Here is a 23,418-nt window from a genome sequence, read left to right as displayed (position 1 = left end):
AATCCATTCGCTCCAAGAGTTTGCCAATTCTTCCTTGAATTTATTTATTTATTTAAGCATCAACTGCCACAACGATCGTAAGAAATGTGTTCCAGCAATCACCCACCCGCTGGCTAATGCAAATTTCTGCACGGTATTTCCTCAATTTGAATTAACATCCCTCTCGGGTGCGTAATCATCACTGAGCTTGCTCAAACCATTCAAGGCCTTATACACCTCAATCAGATCACCTCGCAGGTGCCTAGTCCCCAGATGCTGTAATTTTCAGAACTTAAGCCTTTCTTCCTAAGAGCAATCCTTTTTTTCCCCTCGCCAATCTCGCCGCCCTTCTCTGTACTTGTTCCAGCAGCTCTACATCCCTCCTAAAATGAGGCCCTCAGACTTATATGCAGTACTCAAGGTATGGTCACCATTGCCTTATACAAGGGTACAATCAGCTATTTATCCCTGATAGCAAAATTCAGTATATTACTGATAATAACCCGTGAGCTGCCCTGGCAGCCTGTCTGCACTGCTCATTCGTATCTGACTGCACAATGCCCCAAAGTGTTTTTCTCCAATGCTCTGGGGTTACTGCTATCCATAAGCAGTACTTTGCATTTGTCAATGTTAAACTTCAGTTTCCACCTCTCAGCCCATCTGAACAATTTTTCTAGATCTTGTTGCAGTAGCGTACTGTCATTAGCAATCCTGCCAATCGTTCGTATCGTCTGAAAACTTAGACATTAAGTCTGCTATACCTTCATCAATATCATTGATAAATAAACAAAACAACAATGGGCCCAACACTATTACCACTGTCTTCTCCCACTCAAACATCATTTTATCCATAGCAGCAACTTTCCCTTAATGCCATAATGCTCAAATTTGTACAGCAGTCTTCCACGTGCAAGAGCATTAAAAGCTTTCCCGAAATCCAAATATATATCAAAATATTTTTTTTTGCATTCAGTTCCTTTCTAACCACATCATAGTATCCAATCAAATTTAGTCAAACAGAACTAACACTTAACAAACCCATGGTCTGTCTGAACTATAACGGTAGTCTTGTCTAGATGATCGTGCAATGGTTCTTTAACCAGTGGCTACATTATTTTCTCCAGAACAGAAGTTGAACTAACAGGTCTGTAATTAGTCGTGTCACCCTTAGATGTCCCTTTGTGAACTGCGGATACATTTGCACATCTCCAGTCCGTGGGGAACTCCCCTGAATCCAAGGATTCTCTCATAATTATGGCCAAGGATTTGCTTATTTCCTTTTCTGCCTCTTAATATAACTGAATAGATTCTATCCACCTCATGGTGCCTTACTTATGTTTAACTTCAACTTCTTCGATCACAGTTATTACAATATCCTTTAGCTCCCTGTTAGAGTTCGATAAACTTCTGGCATACCCCTCCATAATAACTCCTGTGTGAATGTAGATGTAAAACAATCATTCAGTTTGTCAGATACCTGCGCAGGATCATCAACAGTCGAACCATCCATATCAAGTGGACCAATCTCATTCATCGCCTTCCTTCTAGAGTTTACATAAGTAAAGAAGTCTTTGCTAGAAGTCTTTCCTAGTCGCCTGTAAACCATAATGCTCCAATTCGTACAGTGGTCTTTGTGCAGGGTATGGGGTACTGCGTGGGTATTTTATATGTATTGCATACAAAATAGTCACAAAGAATTCTTCTTTGTGACTTGATTACAAACTAGCTTATATCTACCTAGTCTTCTGTATCACCTGATAATTTATATGTATCCATGCATTTTTCTTCTATACCACGAATCTCATTAGTTTATCTGACAGCCATTTAGGCCTAAATATTGAACACTTTTCTCAGTTGAAACGAAAAGCCTAGTAGTCTTCAAGATTACTTCTTTGAATTACTCACTCTGGTTGCCTCTCAAACATACTGCTGTAGAAAATAATCATCCAAGAAAACCACAAAAGTCTCGCGAGTGTCCAGTTCTGTAGGTTCTAAAATAGCAAAGGGTTTGCGTTTGCCTAAAGTTAAAATCCCCAATTACAGGACATTCTGATTTACTGGCTCATTCCAGTTCTCTGTATTGTTCGTTGTACTCATCAGAGCCATTAGCCCTATAACACACTCCTACCCTAATTTTTTATTTTCCTAGTCCTTCCACACCAAACTGACTCAACATTGCACTGTCCACAAATGTCAACTGGATGCACTGCCTTAGATTTAAAGAGGGTCTTTCCAAAGCACATCTCTGCTGTATCAGGATGAGATGAGTTGCCTTCAGTTAGCTTGTTCTCTCTTCATTTTAAAACCAAGCTAGGCTAAGACAGACTTAAATTAGTACTTGCCGTCAACACTAAACTAAATCTTACCATGCAAAGAAATGTCATGTTCCACTAGATAACATAGCAATGGTGGACAGCCATTGTTGCCTGAACCTCTGTTCTTCAAGTTTTTCTAACTCTATTAGAAGAAAACGCTTTATTGCAGCATGCATTGAGCGAAGCACATATTTTGATACTTCAGTTGGGGCTCCACGCGTTTTGCTTTTTCTCACTTTCCAAGCCTGATATTTTGTCTCATTAATAACAAATAATAAATAAGCGTGGCACTAGAAAGCAGCAAATTGCAAAAACAGCCTTCGTTTCTTGTTAATCTTGCTCTACCCATACCTTTGTGTACGCTTATCCAAACTCGTTGCATGACTGGACAAGAAAACAAAATTTAAAAAGCTCTACCGCCTCACGGACTCCACAATATGCACAGATGGCGTTGGTGTATCTCCTGAATTTGGCTTTATTTGCCTCAACTGGCAGATGTCCGTGAATTACCTTCCAAGCTTTCATCTCTTAAATAAATTTTCTGTTTATACTCCGGGACGACCAAACGGTCAGAGGAGTTCACAAGATAGACAGAATACAAGAAACAGCACCGTATTCAGTAGTCACGGGCTTGAACCCCGGTCACTCAAGGCACGTGTACTTAGGCACCCGCGCGCCTGACCACTAGGCTACGGCTGCCCTTAGTAGCTACCATTGGACGATTAGTGAAGCGTACTCCTAAGATAGTGATAAAGTGTTAAGAGATGGGCCAACAGCTGCAACTGAGAGCTAACGCACCATTGCCTGCATTATATTTTGCTAATACACAGGCTTCTATATAAACTGAAATAATCTAGAAATGTCTACAATGATACGTCATCAACATGTGCTATATATTTGCTATTTGAATAGGGTTCAGAAAGAAGAATTCCTTCTATGTTAGAGACAGTCAGCAATCGTATATGCTCTTCTCTGTACAAACTGATGATAGCTGCACCCAACAGAGAACCAAGTCTTATTCTTTGCAGCAGGCTTTGTATATGGCGCCTCCGTAGCAAGGAGCAGCAGTGCGTAGCACACGTTTCTTGATTAGACCGAGGTTCGAGCCCGTTTGTTGTTATTTTGGTTTTTAGGAGCATTAGCAACTAAGGCATATTGCTCCGGGGATATGCGGTGGTCATTCCCTCACCTTTCCGCATCCTTCGTATTTGCTGGTCACGGGCTCGAACCCCGGTCTAATCAAGAAGCGTGTGCTATGCACTGTCACTCCTGCCCACCTGGCTACGGAGGCGCCGGTTCGAGCCCGTGCCCACCAAATACGGAGGATGCGGAAAGGTCAGGGAATGACCACCGCATATCCCCGGAGCAATACGGCCTTAGTTGCTAATGCTCCTTAAAAAAAAAAAAAAAAAAAAGCAAGCTTTGTATATAGTCGTGGGAGAGTTTGTCAAATGCTTTTTCCAAGTCAATTGCAGCTATAAGGTAATAGAGGTATTTTTTTTTTTCTTTTTACAGTAGAATTGCAAGTCTCGCAGATAAAGATATTAGATACGTGAACCTCTCTTCGGAACCCTATAAGTTTAGTTATCACCAATAAGAGCCCAGGTGTTTCTGAAGGTGTATATTTAGTATTCTTGCGCATAACTTGAAGTCTATAACTAAGTAACGATATTGCCGTCATATCCCCCGTTTTGCCTGCTTTTCTTTTAAAGCTGATTTGAGTCCCCGTTAAGTCTTCTGGAACTCTGCCCGTCGCAAATAAGTTCCAAAAATTGACGGCTAGAATCGGACCAATCGTCTCGACAATTTTTTGTAAAATTCTAGTGTAAGACAGTCTGAGCCTGGTGCTCTCCCCATCCCCCCCTCTTCATCGCATATAACGCCGATGCCACTTCGGACAGAGAGATTGGCTGATCCTGCATATCACAGTAAGGGGCTGAAAATTCCGACATCTGCCAGCTGCCTGAATGAAAAGTTCCCCTGAATGCAGTATTTTCCTGTTCATGTTCTTAGCAAAACAATTACTATTGCTTCTGTTTGTTATGATGTGAGCCATCCTAAATATGTTGAATAAAGGTGCTACGCAGCCGTGTTCTGTTAAACTGATCGAATTATCTGCATGTCTCTAATGGACACTCATTCTAATCGCTTTCTGTTCTGGTTGTGATTCTGTGTGAGCCGGTATTTCGTTTTGAACTCCCTGCAACCCAACCTTGTCAGAGCAAAATTTTGATAGGCGTCTGATCTCATATAGAAGTCTTAGTTTTTCCTTGTTCTTAATGCCCGTTATTTTTCCCAGTAGTTGTAAGTCCTTTACCTCTCTTTTAAAGTCGTTCCATGCTTCCCAGGGACAGACAGTAGACTATTAAGAACTCCGTTGAGTACGATCTTCAGGCCCAATAGCAAAGCCTGAAGACCGTACTCAACGGAGCTCAGATCCTCCTGTAAGAAAGTCCGGATTAAACGCCAAGTACCCTTTCCACGGTCAATTGCTGCTACTACTTCAAAATATATGGCAATCTCCTGAAGATTTTATGTAACATTCTGAAGAAAAGACGTCTCAATCTCTCATGATTATTTTATTGCCCATTTCTCCATTTCGCAGGGAGGGCCACAGGCGTTCTCTCCTCACTTTTATTAGCTGCAGCTCTGGAACAATTTTTTGTATCCCATAAAGACAACTTTATTACATATGATGATGACCATAAATGCATCTTAAAATCTAATGATCTACAAGTTAAGCAAACAAATGAACAACACAATAAATGAATATTACCTTGACTGTATTGAACTACTTTTAAACCCAAGAAAATCTGCCCAGATGACAACTACGAAGAAAAATATCTCTATCCTGGTAAGTGGATTTTTTTTTTTTTTTTGTTAGTGCATCGGTTTCTGTGGCCATAATGCACCTCCCAAAATTTTTGCATTATACTATGATCTAAGCCCAAGGCGGGATTCGAACCCGCGACCTTTGGGTTGCCAGGCAGGCACTGTACCCACCTGGCTAGCCCGGTGGGCAGTAAGCGGATGTGAAGTTCGAAAAGTTAAATCGCACGTAGACCTTGGACTAAAATGGGATGGACTAACGTTCTCTGAACACTTTGGTTACATCGAAGCACAAATATATGCAGCACTCTGGGCTGCCAAACAGGAGTTAATCGGCATTAGAAATCCTGATCTTGTTAAAAAGTATACTTCCCATCCCACTGTATGCTTCAGATTTGGTCCTCTGCCCCACCGAGCAACCTGAAAGCTTTTCTCAGTATTGAATACTAGCTCTTGAGATGAGATCACCAAATCACCTATTTGCTATCTCTAGAACCATCCTACTTTCCAATCTCAGAATTCCTCCCTGGAAACAGACAATTAACACATTAGCTCAACTGCTAACAGGAAGATTAGAAGCTCCCAGCATTGATGGTTTATTTCACTCGCATCGAGAAACCCCAAGAATGCTTAAATAAGTCAACCTCTTCGAAGCAAAACCTGGACAGCTTAAGTAGTTTTTTTTTTTTTCCAGCAAACACAATAGAACTCTTCAATCAACTAAGAATTGAAAAGGCTCTGTAACGACAACGCCTACAGTTTGCAGGTCTTTGAGACTCCTATCGTCTTGTGCAACTTTCGTGCCAGCCACTCGGCTCAAAACTACGTTTAATTTTGATCGCTTAACTATACTGTATCTTCTCATTATTATAAATATCAACCTAAGGTGTCAAAATGTAAAATATTCTAATATAAGATCATAATTATATATGAATGTCAATTTTTATATTCAACCTTTCAGGGAGAACGCCCCATGGACGGTGCAATCCTTTACTCATGGAGTCTGCTTCACACCTTAGAAGCCAATGGCTGTCCCATGGGGCGTCTCCTCAACAGAGAAATAAATTAATAATAATACTAGTTTGTGATCAGAGATGGGACGGGATGTACTAATGCTGACATGTTTGACCTGACTGGCTCTTCAGCAAAAATACTTGTCACATAGATGCGGTCAACGTGCGTGCCTAGCGTCCCTTATGTCCAAGTTGTCATGTTTAACGGGGTTGTGCATCCACCATATCAATTTAGTCATGGCTCAAACATGTTGCGTAGTACCGAAGCACCCCCTATTCCATGTACAGGATCACCTGTGACCATTTTGTCCATGACAGGATCATTCAACACAGTACCCACCAAAGACAATCCAACGGGCACCCAACAAAGGGACGCATGCTACTAAAAAACAAGAAAATTCGAAACAGTCGCAGGCTTAATATTGAAATCTAAACTGTGGTGAGTTTCCCTCCCCAGACCTGCCCACGAAAACTCTAGGCTCACTGAATGAGTCATTGTGTTTCACAAATTGCAGAATATATTTGATGCCTTGAATTTCCGTGTCCCTTTCTTCTGGGGCCTCAACCGCTTCCTCCGTCAATTTCTATCTTCGAAGAGTCGAGCTCTTCTAACTTCCGAATCACGGAAGTTAGAAGAGCTCGACTTTTTTTTTTTTTACTTTGAGATGCCTGCTCAGAGACATCGGGACGCTTCAATGTTTGAACCGCTCGTTTGTTCCTCCATCGACATAACTTCTGACATATCCTGTGCCCTCAACCATAGTAAGAATAGCGGACTCCCCTGCACTTTTATAGACGTTTATTGTACTTCCTGAGAGCCGGCTGCTTGCTGTGAAGAAGTCAACGTAGTAACTTTGTGGGCACACGATTGCCTTATGGCCAACCAGGCCACAACGTTTCTGTAGTGTAGTATCTAAGGGCGTGTTCAAGTTCTTCGCAATTATAGCATTTCAATCGGCTGCACTGAGTCGCCTCATGCCCCTTTCCTGCTTAACAGACTTGTTCGATCCCTCCCTGTAATTAAGTAGGAGACAATAACCCATAACGCGAATGATGTTCGGAACAAGTTTTCTCATATCAATAGTTGCAGCTTTATCTTAATAGTTGCAGTTTTACCGGACCACACCAGATGGTCAGCATACATCAGTCTTTCGCTCTTTACTACCGTTCTGTATTTTACCAACTCACGTTGTATCTGACATCTCCGACGGGTAAAAATCAATTATGATCATCTTGCTATCCTAAAACCTCCCACGATCGCAGGCTTAATATTCTCATGACCTAAAAAAAAAAAAAACGTCCAGCAGTCGGTTCCGAGAGATAGTGTCCTTGCACAATTCAATGATACCGCCGATTGGGCAATGGTGTTAGAACTAGTATATTGCTTAAATTCACTCGTTCAGCCAAGGCATTAGTAATCTCTACAGGATCAATCACTTTTTAACTAGAAAAATACTTTTCTCACACGAAAAAATTAGTCCTAAAGAAACAAACACACAAAAAAATAAAATAAAATAAAAAACAAATCAACAGGAATAAGTGTCGCGTCTATTTGTTACCTCAGTAATCCCACACTATGGGAGTGTCAACTAAAGAGAATAGTTAGAGAAAGGAAATGTAAACCTCACCAGTATCTTGCAATCTTACTACTATTCTCTTCGAAGGCTTACGAGCATATTTATATAATTTTATATATTATTGGTAGGGCAGTGTGTGGATATATGAATCCCCTTTCCTCATAATCACTGAAGCAAATAAAAGAATCAAAATGTCCTGCAATATTGAGAGAGAGAAGTAAGAGTCCACTTCAATATTGTCTGTAGATAAAATACAAATAAATGAAATAATAAAATAAAAAAATTGCGGGGGAAAAGATAAATAGTGCAAAACGGAAGAATCTTGCAAAATGAGGGAGCAAACAAGCTGCCCTTCCTTCCCCCCACCCCCCAATAGGGGCCACAAAGTAATCCCACCTCCAACGAAGTCAGCCCCACTCAAGCATTCTCATGCATTCTGCCTAGGACAGCACGTGGTTTCGGTTAGGTAAGATTATGCACAGTAAAGTTAAGATACTGGTGAATTTTCAGACTCCTTAAAAACTTCGTCATATTCCTCAGAGCCGAGGAAAACACACACAGCAGAATAAACTTTTTAATAGGCTTAATTTCTGCACAACACAGCATACAAATACGCCTGCTTTTTATTTTTAGAAATTTTCTTAAGATCACGTTGATACACTGCAAGTGAGGTAATAAAAAAAGGTTAAATAAAAAAAAAAGGCCACAGGAACACACACGTGATAGCGAAAACAGTGAGCGTATCCATAAACAGACTGAAACTTGTGCTGACGACTGTCATGATTAGTGAGTTCCCGATTAACACAATCTCAACTGAATACAATGGGGGCGTCAAATTTTTAAGCCTGTTACTCTAGAAAAGTTCGTGAAATTGAAGATGTACTGTAATTACAAACATCGTAGAATCGTTTCAAATTAAAAAAAAAAAAATTGACCTTTCCATATTAAAAAAAATGATTTTTTTAATTATAGGAACTTACAACTTACCGACTGATTATAACGACACTTCTTTTTTTCAGTCGACCCTGGATTCTCGCAAAATGATCCCCGATGGGTAGGAGCTTGGTGGATGGGATTTGTACTACTCGGTGTTCTCCTTTTCATCGGCAGCATTCCATTATTATTATTTCCTCGCACTTTAGAACCACGAAATCAAAGTTTATCCTTGAAGGAAAATAAGAAAGAAAAGGTGGCCACTCCTTTGCAGCAATTGAAAGGTATCGTCAGAAACTCCATTTCATAATAAAACAGGCCTACGTGCTCTGGATTCATAATGCGAAAATTTATTTTTATTTTGTTACACAGAGCATTAAAAACTACGATAAATGAATTAGCTTTCGGCTGGGTGGCAGCCTTCATCAGATTAAAATCTGATGAACGCTGCCACCCAGCCGAAAGCTAATTCATTTATCGTAGTTTTTAATGCTCTGTGTAACAAAATAAAAATAAATTTTCGCAGAAACTCCATTTGTATCCTTAACTCTGATGACTGTGCGAACTTTTACTCTTATTACAGTTGTATGCTTATCTTAGTTCTCAATTTAAAGCAAAAATAAAATTACCAATAAGGCTCCTTAGCTGTCAGGAATCGAAAATTAAAAATAGACAAATAAAACGTTGAGTATTCCGTTGTTATTGAAAAAAAATGAATGTTAAAAAGAGACTGCAATCAAAGCTTTTTTAATAAACCAGAAGCCTATTTTCTGGAAACCTCAGCAAAATAAACACAGTTACCTTAAATCTTTCTACACAAAAGGAACACACGACTGCAATTTTACATTTATTATAAAGAATGAGTGACGAATTTGTCGCATATTAGCAAATTTTAAGAGAGGAAGTTCAACACTCGAGCGCCCTCTAGAGCTAAATAACTTCCTCTGTACAATATTTGTCTATATTATTACGCTGCAATAAATTCGGTAATACAGATCAAATTTTATCACAGAGTATAATTAATTAATTCTATTTATTGATCAATCAATTAATCAACATTAATTAATTGATTCTATTTATTTTAATCGATTCTATAATATATACAATAAAGAATATACTACATAATAGTATATATGGCTCTCATTCTTTTCAGATATGTGGAAGGCTATGGGTAGACTAATCAAAAACCCAATTTTGGTATTGCAAATGATTGGAGGAGTTTTTTATGTCAACGGGATTATGGGATATTACATACTGCTACCGAAATATATGGAAACCCAGTTCAAACAGTCGGCGTCGAAAGCGAACTTATATACAGGTGAGTATAAAATATCCGCTTTTATTATTTTTTTAATTATCCATCTGAAACGCCACAATAATTATAATACATAAATAAATTTTCTGTTAAACTCCAGGACGGTTAAATGGGTCAGATTACAGTTTTCCCATATTATATCAATTTACCATATTAAGAAGAAGACGTTCTTAAATTTTTCAAAGAAAATTATTACTAAGCATATTTAGATTAACTCTAAAAAATTGAATGGGCGCAGTACTTTAATTTAAGTTTTATTATACGACATTTTCCTAAATATTGTTTCTCTTCAGGTCCTGCGAGTATTGTGAGTATGCAACTTGGGGCTTTCGTAGGTGGGCTCGTTATCAAAAAGATAAAACCTCGTCCTCGCTACCTCACTGGATACATCGTTATAGTAGAGATGATCAGTGTTATCGGTCTCTTGGTGTGCATGATGTTGACATGTCCGCTTGTACAGATGACTGGAACTACACCATCAGGTCAACTGTAAGTGCTCTCCTCTTTACTTTCGTTATGTAAGGGTAAATACCAGTGGGAAAAGTTCTATGTCATTCAAATCCAAATTATATAGATTAAGAACACGATTCAGGAATACGGTATAAAAATGGAACAGTATGTAGGACCAGGACACTGTGATATGCAAGGGATCAAGTTTAGAACATCATAAAACTGAAAGCACAAAAAGGTGGCTACAAACGGAAATGAATTTGGTCAAGATGGACAGGACGTGTCTTGAGAATACAATGAAGGATTCTATCAGAAAAAAAAAACATAGATAGGAAGTGAAAAGCTTAAACGATGATTAAATGTATTCAGGGCGATTGCAGTCAGCCATTATCATTCAATTTAATCTGAGCAAAACTCAATGTACGTGTCGTGCATGGCCTTTTTCGCGCCATAGCCTTGAGCAAACTGGGTTTGCTACCTTGGTGCATCGGTCTCATATGGTGGAGGCACTTCGCCACGAGTTGCCTTGGTATTATAGTATACTACTCTAAAAAAAGCAGTTTTCTGAAGTAAGACTGCACTGAAAGGACAGAATTCATGGGATACCTGGTTTCTGGACGACGCGACGCTGTCACCCGTCTCGCTAGTGAACGAACCCGCCGCTTGGCAGGTATACAGGTACACTGCATTCACGTAGACGGTAGATCGATGTCAGTATAGATAAACGTTGTGAGTTAACCAACTATAAAAGTGAAATGACAGTGGGTGCCCGACGCATAGGTCACTCTTTCGCAGAAGTAGTACTGAAATTGCACTATCCCCGTTCGATAGGATCAAGAGTGTATCGGCAATACTCCATTTCCGGAATAACATCTCATCGCGGACAGCGCTGTGGGCGGAGAAAGGTGGTGGATGAACGTGGTCATCAACGTCTGTTTGCATTGTTTCAGCCAACCGGCTAGCGGCAGTGATACAAATCACCGCCGACTTCAATGTGGGAGGTGCTATCTCCACCAAGACTATCAGTTGATCATTAACCACAACAGGTTATGGGAGCCACCGACCCAACAGATTCCTACACAGAACTCTACGCCTCAACTGGGTGAAAGAACGTCGGCACTGGACTTGATTATTGGAGATGGGTCTCCTGTTCCGATGAGCCCCCTTTCCAATTATTTCGAGAGGACGGGAAGGTGCGTATCTGACGGAAACCGCACAAAGCTGTGCACCTGTCATGTAACAAGGAACTGTTCAGGCAGGTAGACGGTCGGTAATGGTCTGGAGTGTGTTCAACTGGCACACGTTGGGACCTGTGGTACATTTAGATGCATCTCTGAGCGGTCTAGGTTACGTGTCCATTATTGCAGATAATATGCATCCCTTAATGGTCGTCGTGCACCCACAAGGCAATAGATTCTTCAAGCAGGAGAATACTCCTCCCCACAGAGCCCTGGTGACTATAACATTGTTCGAGGAGCATTCCGCAAATTTTACCACCATGGAGTGGCCTTCCCGTTCACTGGATATGAACCCTATGGAGCATCTTTGGTATGCTGTGAAAAGGTCCGTTCGAGGAATGCGACGGAATTATGGACAGCGGTGCAACAAGCATGGATGAAAATACCTGTGGAACACTTTTGTGAACTAGTAGACTCAATGCCTCGCTGTGTGACTGCTTTTGTCCATGCGAAAGGTGGGTCGACCGGTTATTAGGTAGGTATCCCATGATTTCAGTCCACTCAGTGTATACTGCTAACTATTTAAAGTGAACCCAGACCACGGTTTCGACCCTAGTCTGGTCTCCTTGATGGATAGGTAGGCACTGTGAAAATACGTGAACAACCTACTGATGAGATATATATCCATAATATGTAAAATGCCAGATAGTGCAACAGATAAAATAGACTTGATTAAATCTAGGCAAAAGTCTAGTCTCGGGCTGTGAATGCTATAAAAAGTTATGGTACACTTCGAGCATAGACTCTCTGTATATTTCTGTTTTTCAGGTGCTCACAGTGCCTACTTACTTACCGAAGAGATCCCAATCAGAGTCAAAACCATGGTCTGTGTAATGGCATACATTTTAAATAAGTAGAAGTATAATTTTCCCTGGGAGAAGTGCATTTTATTAGTAGTGCAATACAATTTTAGTAATTGTGCAATACAATTTCAGTAGTAGTGCACTATTAGTAATTCAATCTAGTAGTGCAATACCAACGCAACTCCTGGCGAAATGCCTCCACAATATGATATCGATGCAATAAACCCAGTTTGGCAAAAACTATATATAGAAAGTGACTTTGTCCGATGTGTACAATGACTTTTTATTGCTCTCATAGCTTTAGACTTTTGCCCTAGACTTGTGTAACCATGTCTACTTTAATGTGGACTAAATCACCAAAGATCTCAAACTAGACAAATATAAATTGATATTTTAAAGACTTCACTGGCATTTACCGAAAACCAGCAAGTGAAATATTGAAAATACTTCTGCAAGTATTTAGAATACTCAGTAAAAGTCAGCAATTAAATCATTATATAAAAAACTTTTGATTTTAGCTATTAAAAATACCGCGTAAGATCTGCGCAATATTTTCAGCTTGGTTCATTTAATTACTGTCCAAAGTTCAGTCGAATAATTAGGAAACAACTAACCGGATATTGTGTTTTTATCTCTTTCTATTTTTTTTTTTTTCACCTTGCTACTTTAGACTTCTTCCATACAAATCTTTTATGGTGAAATTAAAAGATAACAAGGACTATGGGACCATTGCTATGGATCTTATTCACCAATAAGATTCATATATAAATATTTTATAACTTAATTAAATCAACATTAAAATAATAGCATATGGAATTATTTAATATACATGCGATGGACATATTGCATGCATAAAGCCCAGTAGTGACCACTCGTACAAGAATAAATGTAAATGATGAATACAAATTAATGCATGATGGCGCTTTCGTGGGTAACACAGTTGATATAATCACCGTCCTCCTCGCACAGGGTGGAAACGACCTGAGTTCCAAGGAAGGAATTTTTATGGGCCTTTTACACAACGTGGCCGAGTTAGTCGGTCTCAAGCGAAGGTAGCACGGTTTTTTCCTTTCAGAAACTTGGATTTTTTGTTCAACAAACAGAAAATCGACCACAGAACACACACATACACACAATTTACAGACAAATTAACTTCGACGTAATATGGCCGAAGTTAATGATACACCTAAACCCTAAAACTTATCAATGAATCAATCGAATTATGAACTTCAAGTATGATGGCGATTAGTGATGCATAATGTTTCTCCATCATGAATGGCGACACTTCACCTGAACGTGGGTACATGGCACATGAAGTGGCATCTCGCAGCCTGCAAAGTGGAGAAATACGAGTATTGGAATAGGTGTACTTCCTAGCCGGACAAAAGGACATTCTATAGACTTTTTTACCCACTATAGCCGAGTTACTTGGTGTTTTAACCCACGAAACAACTTACAAAGAGATTAAGCAATTTCTGACACAATATACTGCCATCTTGATTGCAAACTTCCGTGCGAATTGTAAATAATTGAACCAAGTTCTAAAAATTTATTAAAACACTTTGGGTTTTGGCGTCAACTTTACTTTTCTTCAGGAATTAAGCTTTTCTGCGAAAATTAAAGACGCGTCTTTGCTTATTTTCTATCCAAATACGAAACTTGTCTAAAATGCTTCTCTGTAATATAAATATCAAGAAGTCCCATTCTTTGGAGAAAAATATATGCTTAAAAAATTATGTATTGTGTAATTAATGGAACATCATATTCTATTATACGCAGATTACAATTGGATAATGAATGTAACACGGACTGTCGATGCACTCAACAGTTTTTCGTCCCTGCCTGTGGGCCTGATGGGAAGTCGACTTACTTTTCGCCCTGTTATGCTGGGTGCACAAGCCATGAGACCTTCAATGACACAGAGGTAAGTTATCAGTGTTTAGCGTTTAAATAATAATCGCAAAATTATTTTGGTAAAACTTATCATTTTCTGGCTGGAAATCTGCAGCTTGCCATAACAAGTTTTTCCTCTCTCTCTCTCTCTCTCTCTCTCTCTCTCTCTCTCTCTCTCTCTCTCTCTCTCTCTCTCTCTCTCTCTCCCTCCTCTCGAATTTTGTATTACGTTGCATTGTACAGAGTTTTTAATATATATATATTTAAAATATTCTGGGTTATATTACAAGTCTGTTTACCTATCAAACGCGAGAGATATTTAGTAGCGAACGAATGCGATTCCCATGCCGTTACATATGGGATATCTTATAATAAACATGGTAGCGCTACACCTGGCAGGTCTTCTCAAGCTATAACTCTGGAAAAATAAAAAAAAAAATTAAATCAAGCTAAGTAAAAATTGCCTACATTTAGAAAATGTTATTATTTATGGACGTCATGGGCTGATAAGTTGGTTGTTTGGAGGTCCTAATTACCATTACAATTTGTGTACAGAAAATCAGACTTAATAGATCTTCAGCTAACACTTAACGCGAGCTCGATATTTTAGAATTAGACCTCACAGGTCTAGTGCTATTGCTGCAGAGTTAAATCTATTACCACGAATGAAGATAGAATTATTAAAAATTATTTTGCATTAAAAATATATTTATTTACTTTTAAATCGTATTTTTCCAGTAATCTGAAATATGCTTATCGCAACGTATTCAACTTTTCCAGCTATTTTACAACTGTAAATGTGTGCATGACCAATCCGAAAACTTTGTAGAGGACAACGCAGAAAAGGGTTATTGTTCCAGTGAATGCGGATGGATGATTCTCTACATTGTCATACTCAGTTTAGGGAAACTAGTTACTTCAACATGCAGAGTCGGCAACACACTAATAATGTTAAGGTAAGTTTTCTTCCAAAATTATCTGTTGTAAGGGATATTTCGCAGGGAATATGGAGTTGTAGGGGATATTTCACAGTTAGACATTATGATTTGTTTATACACGAGTTGATCATTTAATTTGAGGGATCCACTGAACCCAGTCGTAGAAGCGCTCCAGGAAGACATTTCTTATTAAGCCTTTGAGAAAGGTCGTTGTGGCCATAGATTCTTAACCTTCTTTAATGCAATTGTGCTATTTGAAAATTAGTTTTCTTCAAACACTTGTCTCCATAAACTTCTGGCAGTTCTCGCACAGTCTCAGTTGCTTCATACTACGTCATATACCATAATGTTTCTCAGTTTTCAATTCTTCCATTATGCAGTTCACACTAACAGAAGGTAATAATTTAAAGTCATTTTTAACTATCAGACAACATATCAGAACTTGCAGCTGACATGCCGGCGTATTCCAGGACATACACTCTCCTGCCAACTACCGGTAGTTCGCTGAAACTTTATTGGTTGTACCATTCTACGAATTAAATGATCGGCCTGTATAGATACTGTAATCATGCATTTCTAAATTAATTATACCTGTATAGCAAGTTTATTAAAATTTCAATAAACTCATTGAAAATTCAAATTCATAAAATCTACATTTGTGGTTAAAATTTTGTTGTTTTCTTCCAAAATTACCTGTTACAGTAATTAGAAAGTAAGAAACATTACTTTGGAGTTGTAGGAGATATTTCACAGTTAGACATTATGGTTTGTTTATACACGAGTTGATCATTTAATTTGAGGGATCCACTGTCCAGTTCGTGCTTTATTTAAAAAAAGAATTGAAATGGTATCAAATTTTGTGCCATTAATACAGATCTTATTATAATTGTGCACCAGATTTTAGGATTTTTAGAAATAATTAGGAATATGTGTGTCACTCAGTTAAAATGGCTCATAAATTGCATAAAATATCCGATTCCTTCAATGTGGCCTTTACTTTCAGGTGCGTGGATGCAAAAGATAAGAGTATAGCACTGGGAGCTATTCAAGGCATGTATTCCTTACTTGGTAAGTACATTTGGAACAGCATCTAATATTATCAGATATTCCATTTCCATCAGAATTTACTGTAATGTATATAACATACAATAAAAGGCGAATATTTCATTAAAATTGCATATGAATAAAAACTGAATGAATCCTACTATGAATACCTAATTTTTTATTACGCACTACTCCTTATTTCGCCTCCTTTTCTGTATATTATGTATTTTTTCTCCAATTTTCATTATTATATCTATATGTTTGTTGTTATATTAATTTTGTAAAGCAGTTATTAATCAGTCCAAACTAGATTTTAAATAGGCTAAGAGTAGAAAACTTGCTTCTTGCCCTAATGGTAGTCGAGCATTCTGGTCTTTTGCCAAAGCTATTGGCCGCAAATTCTGCCCATCTCTGCTTCCACCTCTGTCAAAACTAGATGGTTCTATTGTCGCTTCAGCCAAGGATAAATCTAACCTGCCACCATCCCATTTTTCTTCCAACTCATCTATTAATGATCTTGGTAAAACACCTCCCAACATTTACAGCACGCTCCATTCAATGCCTCTTGTGGTCTTCCTTCAAAAGGATGTCAGAAGGATTTTTACTAATCTCGATACAAAGAAAGCTCCAGGTCCTGATGTTTCACTTTCTTATTCCAAAGATGTTTTTCCTTCTGCTTGGAAATTTGCTCATATCCAGCCAGTTACTAAAAAGGGTGACAAAATCCCTCCCATCCAATAGTAATGGAGAAATCAATTAACCGCCAACTCTTAAACTACCTAGAAACCTTCGGTCTGATCAACGATCGCCAGTATGAATTCCGTCAGTGCCAATGCACTGGTGATATTCTGGCTTATGTTACCCATCTATGGACAAATTCAATGGAAAAGTTCGGTGAAACACAAACAGTTGCTCTTGACATCTCAAAGGTTTCGATTATGTTTGGCATAAAGGACTTCTAAACAAGCTTCCACCTTATGGTTTGCCACCTGGTTTTTTGTAATTGGTTATCCAGTTTTCTCTCTGATCGCTCACTAACTAATGCTGGCGTCCCCTGAAGATCAGTTCTTTTCCCAACTCTTTTCTTCTTGTATATTAATGACCTTCTTCCATTGACTGGAAATCCTATCCATAGTTTTGCTGATAATAGCACATTGCATTCTAGTTTTCAGTTTGAGAAACCTTGTCCTGCTCAATCAGCTTAAACTTCTCGAATTAGCATTAGCTATCAAGGCACATTTTAAGTAAAGGCAATGATGCAAGAAAGCAAGCTTATATAGCATCAGGCAAAAAAAAAAAAAAGCAAATCTTTTAATTTCATCCATCCACTCGCTCCAAATGTTTGTCTAGTTCTGCCTTGAATCTATTTAAGCTATCAACTTCAACAACGCCAGATGGAAGTTTGTTCCAGCAATCAACCACACGCTGGCTAAAAGCAAACTTCCGCACATTTTTCCTACAACTACCTTTCCTCAATTTGAATTGATGCCCTCTCAGGCGATTATTCTGAGCAAGAGAAAGAATCCCATCAGTATTGAGCATGCTCAAAGTATTCAAGGCTTTATACACCTCAATCAGAGAACCTCGCAGGTGCCTAGTCTCCAGACACTGTAATTAGCAAAACTTAAGCCTTTCTTCGTAAGAGCAACCCTTTGTTCCATTCATTAATCTTGTTGCCCTTCTCTGCACTGGCTCCAGCAGCTCTACATCCTTCCTAAAATGAGGCCTCCAGACCTGTATACAGTACGCAAAGTGTGGCCTAACCACTGCCTTATACAAGGGGATAATCATCTCCTTATCCCTGCTAGAAAAATTACTGTATATCATTGACAAGACACCATGAGCTACTCTTTCAGACCGTCTGCACTGCTCAGAAAACTTTATATCTGCCTGCACTGCTCAGAAAACTTTATATCTGCCTGCACAATTACCCCCTAGGTCTCTTTCATTCCCTACCACTGTCTGTGTAGTACCACAGAGTTGATACGTTACTCTGGGGTTACTGCTTCCTATATGCAGTACTTTACATTTCTCAATGTTACATTTCAGTTTTACACTACACTTTCTAGATCCTGTTGCAGCACCGTACTGTCATTAACAACCCTGCCAACCTTCGTATCGTCTGAAGGTTGGCAGTATCGTTTAAACTTGGATATTAAGCCGGATATACTATCATCAATATCATTAATAAATACAGAAAATAACAATGGACCCAACACTGAATCCTGAGTGACTCCACTAATAACATTAGTCCACAAAGAGCTGTGTCCATTGATTACACTCTCTGTCTTCTCCTGCGGAACGAACCCATTTATCCATAGCAGTAATTTGCCTCCAATGCCACACGGCTCCAATTTGTGCAGCAGTCTTCCATATGCAACAGTATCAAAAGCCTTTCTAAGATCCAAATATATGATATCAAAGTTATTCCCTGCGTCTAATTCCTTTGTGATCACATCATAGTATCCAATCAAATTGGTCAGACAAGACTTCCCCGTAACAAAACCACGCTGTGTCCAAGCTATAACTGAAGTCTTCTCTAGATGATCCTGCAGTGCTTCTTTAACCAGTGTTTCCATTAATTTCCCTGGAACAAAAGTTAAACTACCTTTTTCAGAATAACCCTCAGGTTTTTCAGAATTGTGAATTGAGGTCGCATTTTCACAACTCTAGTCCATGGGTATCCCCCCTGAGTCCAAGGAAGCTCTCATGATTACGGCTAAGGGTTTGCTTACTTCCTTTGTTGCCTCCTTTAATATAACTCGATAGATCCCATCCAGCCCAGGTGCCTTTCTTATGTTTATCTTCAACAATTTCTCCTCCACTTTACTCTCAGTTATTACAAGATTATCTAGCTTACTGCTAGAGTTTAATTCACCTCTGGCATTCCCTGAATAACTCCTCATGTGTGAATGTAGATGCAAAATACTCCTTTAGTTTGTTAGCTACCTAAGCAGGATCATCAACAGTTGAACTATCGATATCCGGTGCACCAATCTGATTCATCCCCTTCTTTCAAGAGTTTACATAAGTAAAGAACTCTTTGCTGTTTTTCTTTGTATCCTTTGCCAAAGATTTCTCATAATCTGCCTTTGCCTGCCTAACCTCCTTTGGCACTTGGTTACAGACCAGCTTTTATCTGCCATACGCTTCCATGTCACCCATTAATTTATATGTATCCCATACATTTTTCTTCTCTGCCACATGTCTCATTAGTTCATCTGACATCCATTTTGGCCTAAATCTTGAACAATATTTCATAGTTGCATAGTAAAGCCTAGTAGCTTCCAAGATTAATTCTTTGAATACTTCCCATTTTGAATTTGCTGTTGGTAACATCATCAGTTTGTCCCACTGTATAGAATTTAAATACTGTCTCAGACCATCATAGTCGCCTTTACGAAAACAAAAACCCTTCCCTTTACCTCTGATGGTAGTTACCTCCTAGAGTAAATCCCACTTCAGCACATTGTGATCACTGCCACCTAGTGGTTCATTTATCTGCAGATTCTTAATGCATGAAGGATCACTACTGATAATCAGATGAAGAGTATTACTCCCTCTAGTTGCCTCCCGAACATGCTACTGTAGAAAACAATCATCTTGTGTGAGTAACCAACTCACAAATTCCAGTCAATAACTGGGAAATTAAAATCCCCCATTGATTTACTGGTCCACTCTATTTCCCTGTATAGTTGTTTATTATACTCATCAGAGTCATTAGGCCTATAACACACTCCTACTCTCATTTTGATTTCCCAGTGCTTATGCCGTACCAAACTGACTCCACACTGCACTGTCCAGCCATGCCGACTGGCTTTACTTCCTTGGATTTTATGTGTTTCTTAACTAATAGCATAACCCCTCCTCCCTTTCTATCCTTCCAGTACACATTGTACTTCCCAAATTCCATTTCTGCATTTCTTATATCTATGTGACACCACGTCTTTGATATCCCAACAATATCTGCCTTTGATGTTTTGACCAACACCTCAAATTCATTAAATTTATTTACCAAAATCCTAGAATTGGTGTACACGCAAGTATACATGCACCTGTTCCTATTCTTAGCTTCCCTAACACAGCCCATGTGTTTACTTGTACTGCAATGACTCCCAGCAGTCTCTGAAATCCCCTATATCTTGTTTTCCGCGCTTCTATTCATTCCAATAGAAGCAGTGCAAGAATCACTTTCACCTCTGCCAGCGGCTACTGTTAATCTATTAGTCCGTGTATCCCCCCAAGTATCCGCTAATAATTCCTTAAATGCCGATCAACTAAGTAGTCTTTGCCCGAGTGGGGCAAAGACTACTTAGTTGATTTTAATCCTTCTAAAATTCAGTCCTGTCTTATATCTCGCAAAAAGGATTCTTCTGTTCCTATGCTTATGTTTGGTGACACTCCGGTTTCTAGGCAAGATGATATATCTCTTTTGGGGATTACCCTGTCTTCTAATCTCTCTTGGCACAAGCACATTACAAATATTGCTTCCTCTGCATCTAAAAAACTTGGTTTTATTCTTTCGCTGTCGGCGTTATTTTCTATCCAAACAGCTGTTCACTCCATACAAATGCAAATCCGCCCTGCCATGGAATATTGTTCCCACATCTGGGGCGGTGCCCCCAAAACCTCTCCCAGGTTTCTAGATTCCATTCAACAGACAGCAATAAGGCTAATTAATGACTCACAACAGAATCTTTCCACTCGCTGTCTCATAGACATACTGTTTCTGCTGCATGCCTCTTCTACAGATACTTCCATGGGCACTGTTCTTCTGAATTGGCTTCTATAATTCCCGCTTTCTCTTCCAAAACAGTCCGAACACGTGCCGCCACCAGCCAACGTCCATTTATTGTCCAACTTCAAACCCACAGAACCAACTTTTCATCTTCCTCGTTTATTCATTCAACTGCCGTTTTCTGGAACAACCTTCCCTCATGTATTTCCTGAAAATTAGTCTACAGAAGTTCAAATCATCAATTATCTTCTCTCGTTTTCTCAACCTCCAACCCGTGCACGATACTAAGTAATATAGGTTCTAATACCGCTCGTGTTTGTGGTTTTCCTAAAAAAAATATTTTTTTTATATTAAAAACTTAAGTTAAAGAGTATTAATAATAAAAATGGATGTACCGGATAAACAGGATAACTTTTGTGTCTTCTGTTTTCTTTTAGCATTTATTCCATATCCTCTCATCTCCGGAGCCCTTACAGATTCCGCCTGTCTTGTGTGGGAAGAAAGCTGTGGAAAGACAGGCAACTGTTGGGTTTACGACGCAGATAAGTTTCGCTTTTACCTCCATGGTTTCTGCGCTACATTTGTCTTCATCGGAGCTTGCATGGATATCCTGGTGTGCGTCTACAGTCCGAGGCTTAAACATCTGTACGACGAAGAAGAGGAAGAAGTGGACGCAGACGCAATTGATCCAGTAAAAAGGCGATTCAGTATTGGTTCTTTTGGAAATCCAGAGTCAAACAGAAAAAGTAGTGCGTCTGAATAAAATCGTCACATCACTTATATGGGCACAGACAATTCAGTCAAGTAGAGCTCTGCATTTCTAGCTGTATATATAACATAGTAATATATTTCGTGAAATTTGAAGCTGGCCGACGACACCGGGTCAACAGTGCTAAATGTAGTCCACATTGACTGCAAAGGCGTAATTTGCTGAGGAACAATTCTACAGCCCCTGAATCACTTTCCCCTTCCTACACTACTATGTTCTGTTAGTTCCATTCTCCAAATAGCTGAGCACAGTTTCATTGTTTGTCGAGTTGAAGCTAAAATCCTACTTGTGCTAAACCAGTTTACTGAAACTTAAAATAAATTTAACAACGAAAAAATGCGTGAATATTGCTCAACTGTAATAAAAATATATTAAATAAAAACAACTCGCCATCTTTTGTTGTAGTCATTTGTTTTCGTGAGTTTTTTTTTTTTTTTTTGAGATAAGCAGAGATTGTTTACTTCATGGACAACTATATTTTGTTACTCATTTAATCATGAATCATGATGGTGAACAACTACACACTATCATGATGGTTAACAGCTACTGAAATGAAAAATTCGGTTGATAGCCGATTTTTCACTACAAACCTTTATACTGGTAGTTGGAACCATATTTCATTTCAGAGCACGAAATCTTCACTCGATTGTGCAGAATTTCTTAACCAACGTGACGCATTTGTGAATTATGTGTTAATCAATAAGGGTTAATCTACATATGGATCGTGTTCTTTTATGATATTCTTCACATAATCTTACGATGTTTTAATTTCAAAATATCATAATCTTAAAATATCTTAACCAGTTACCAATCTTGCATAATTTTCACGTTAATAATTCACATGTTTTCGTATTTACAATAAATTAATTTAATAAAAACTTAAACGTGAAAGAATTATAAATAATAATAATTTTTAAATATTAATTGGAATTCTATATATTGGAATAACGTTGTCCTGCTTGAATAGAACTTCGTTCCCATACATAAAGGCAACTCCAAAGATAATATCCACACTACAGACCTATCAGCATCCTTAACACAAGTGCAAAAAAAATTGTCACAACAGTACATATAACGGAATACTTTAATCTTTTAACAACAGATTGTCAGCATGGATTTGCAAAGCTTGGTTACCATCAACTTGTTCTCTGGGATTTGTGACAAACGCTGAAAAGAGGACCAGTAGATGTCATCTATACATTTGTCCCGTGACTTTGGTTATACTGCACACGATTCTGATCACGAAGTTAGAATAGTATGTCATCCTCGATCCATTTCACTCCTCGACACTGAATTATATTGGCCAAAAAAGCAACAGGGTTATTAATGTACAAGGTGCTAGTTCCTTCTAGTTCTCACCCCTAGGTGGCATTCGTCAAGTTTCATCACTAGAACTCCCTTCCTCTTTACTATTTTCATAAATGACTAATAAAAGAGACATTGATAAGATGAGCCACATTCTCATCACCCTTCAAAATGTTCACTGAAATTCGTTTCTTTGGTCAGAAACACACAACTCAGAAGTAAATCCGCTTAAATGTGCCGTAACTGCTTTCTTTACGGAACTGAGAAAAAGAGAAACTC

The 23,418-nt window shown here is 38.7% G+C and overlaps 1 protein-coding gene across 1 annotated transcript in view; it reads left to right on the top strand.

Moving 5' to 3' along the window:
• LOC150077189 (solute carrier organic anion transporter family member 74D-like) overlaps positions 1 to 21,828 on the top strand; it is a 52,711-nt gene extending 30,883 nt beyond the window's left edge. Inside the window, exons 3-9 of the mRNA XM_090385806.1 lie at positions 8,733 to 8,930; positions 9,800 to 9,964; positions 10,255 to 10,450; positions 14,232 to 14,376; positions 15,126 to 15,301; positions 16,287 to 16,351; positions 21,503 to 21,828. Coding sequence (XP_090241932.1) covers positions 8,733 to 8,930; positions 9,800 to 9,964; positions 10,255 to 10,450; positions 14,232 to 14,376; positions 15,126 to 15,301; positions 16,287 to 16,351; positions 21,503 to 21,828 — 1,271 coding nt within the window. The remainder of the gene's footprint in view (positions 1 to 8,732; positions 8,931 to 9,799; positions 9,965 to 10,254; positions 10,451 to 14,231; positions 14,377 to 15,125; positions 15,302 to 16,286; positions 16,352 to 21,502) is intronic.
• Positions 21,829 to 23,418: the final 1,590 nt, after the last annotated feature.

This window comes from Mastigoproctus giganteus, chromosome 12, assembly GCF_048544385.1.
Source record: "Mastigoproctus giganteus isolate SK-2022 chromosome 12, ASM4854438v1, whole genome shotgun sequence".
NCBI classification, from domain to species: domain Eukaryota; kingdom Metazoa; phylum Arthropoda; class Arachnida; order Uropygi; family Thelyphonidae; genus Mastigoproctus; species Mastigoproctus giganteus.
This window is presented reverse-complemented; position numbering and strand designations above follow the sequence as displayed.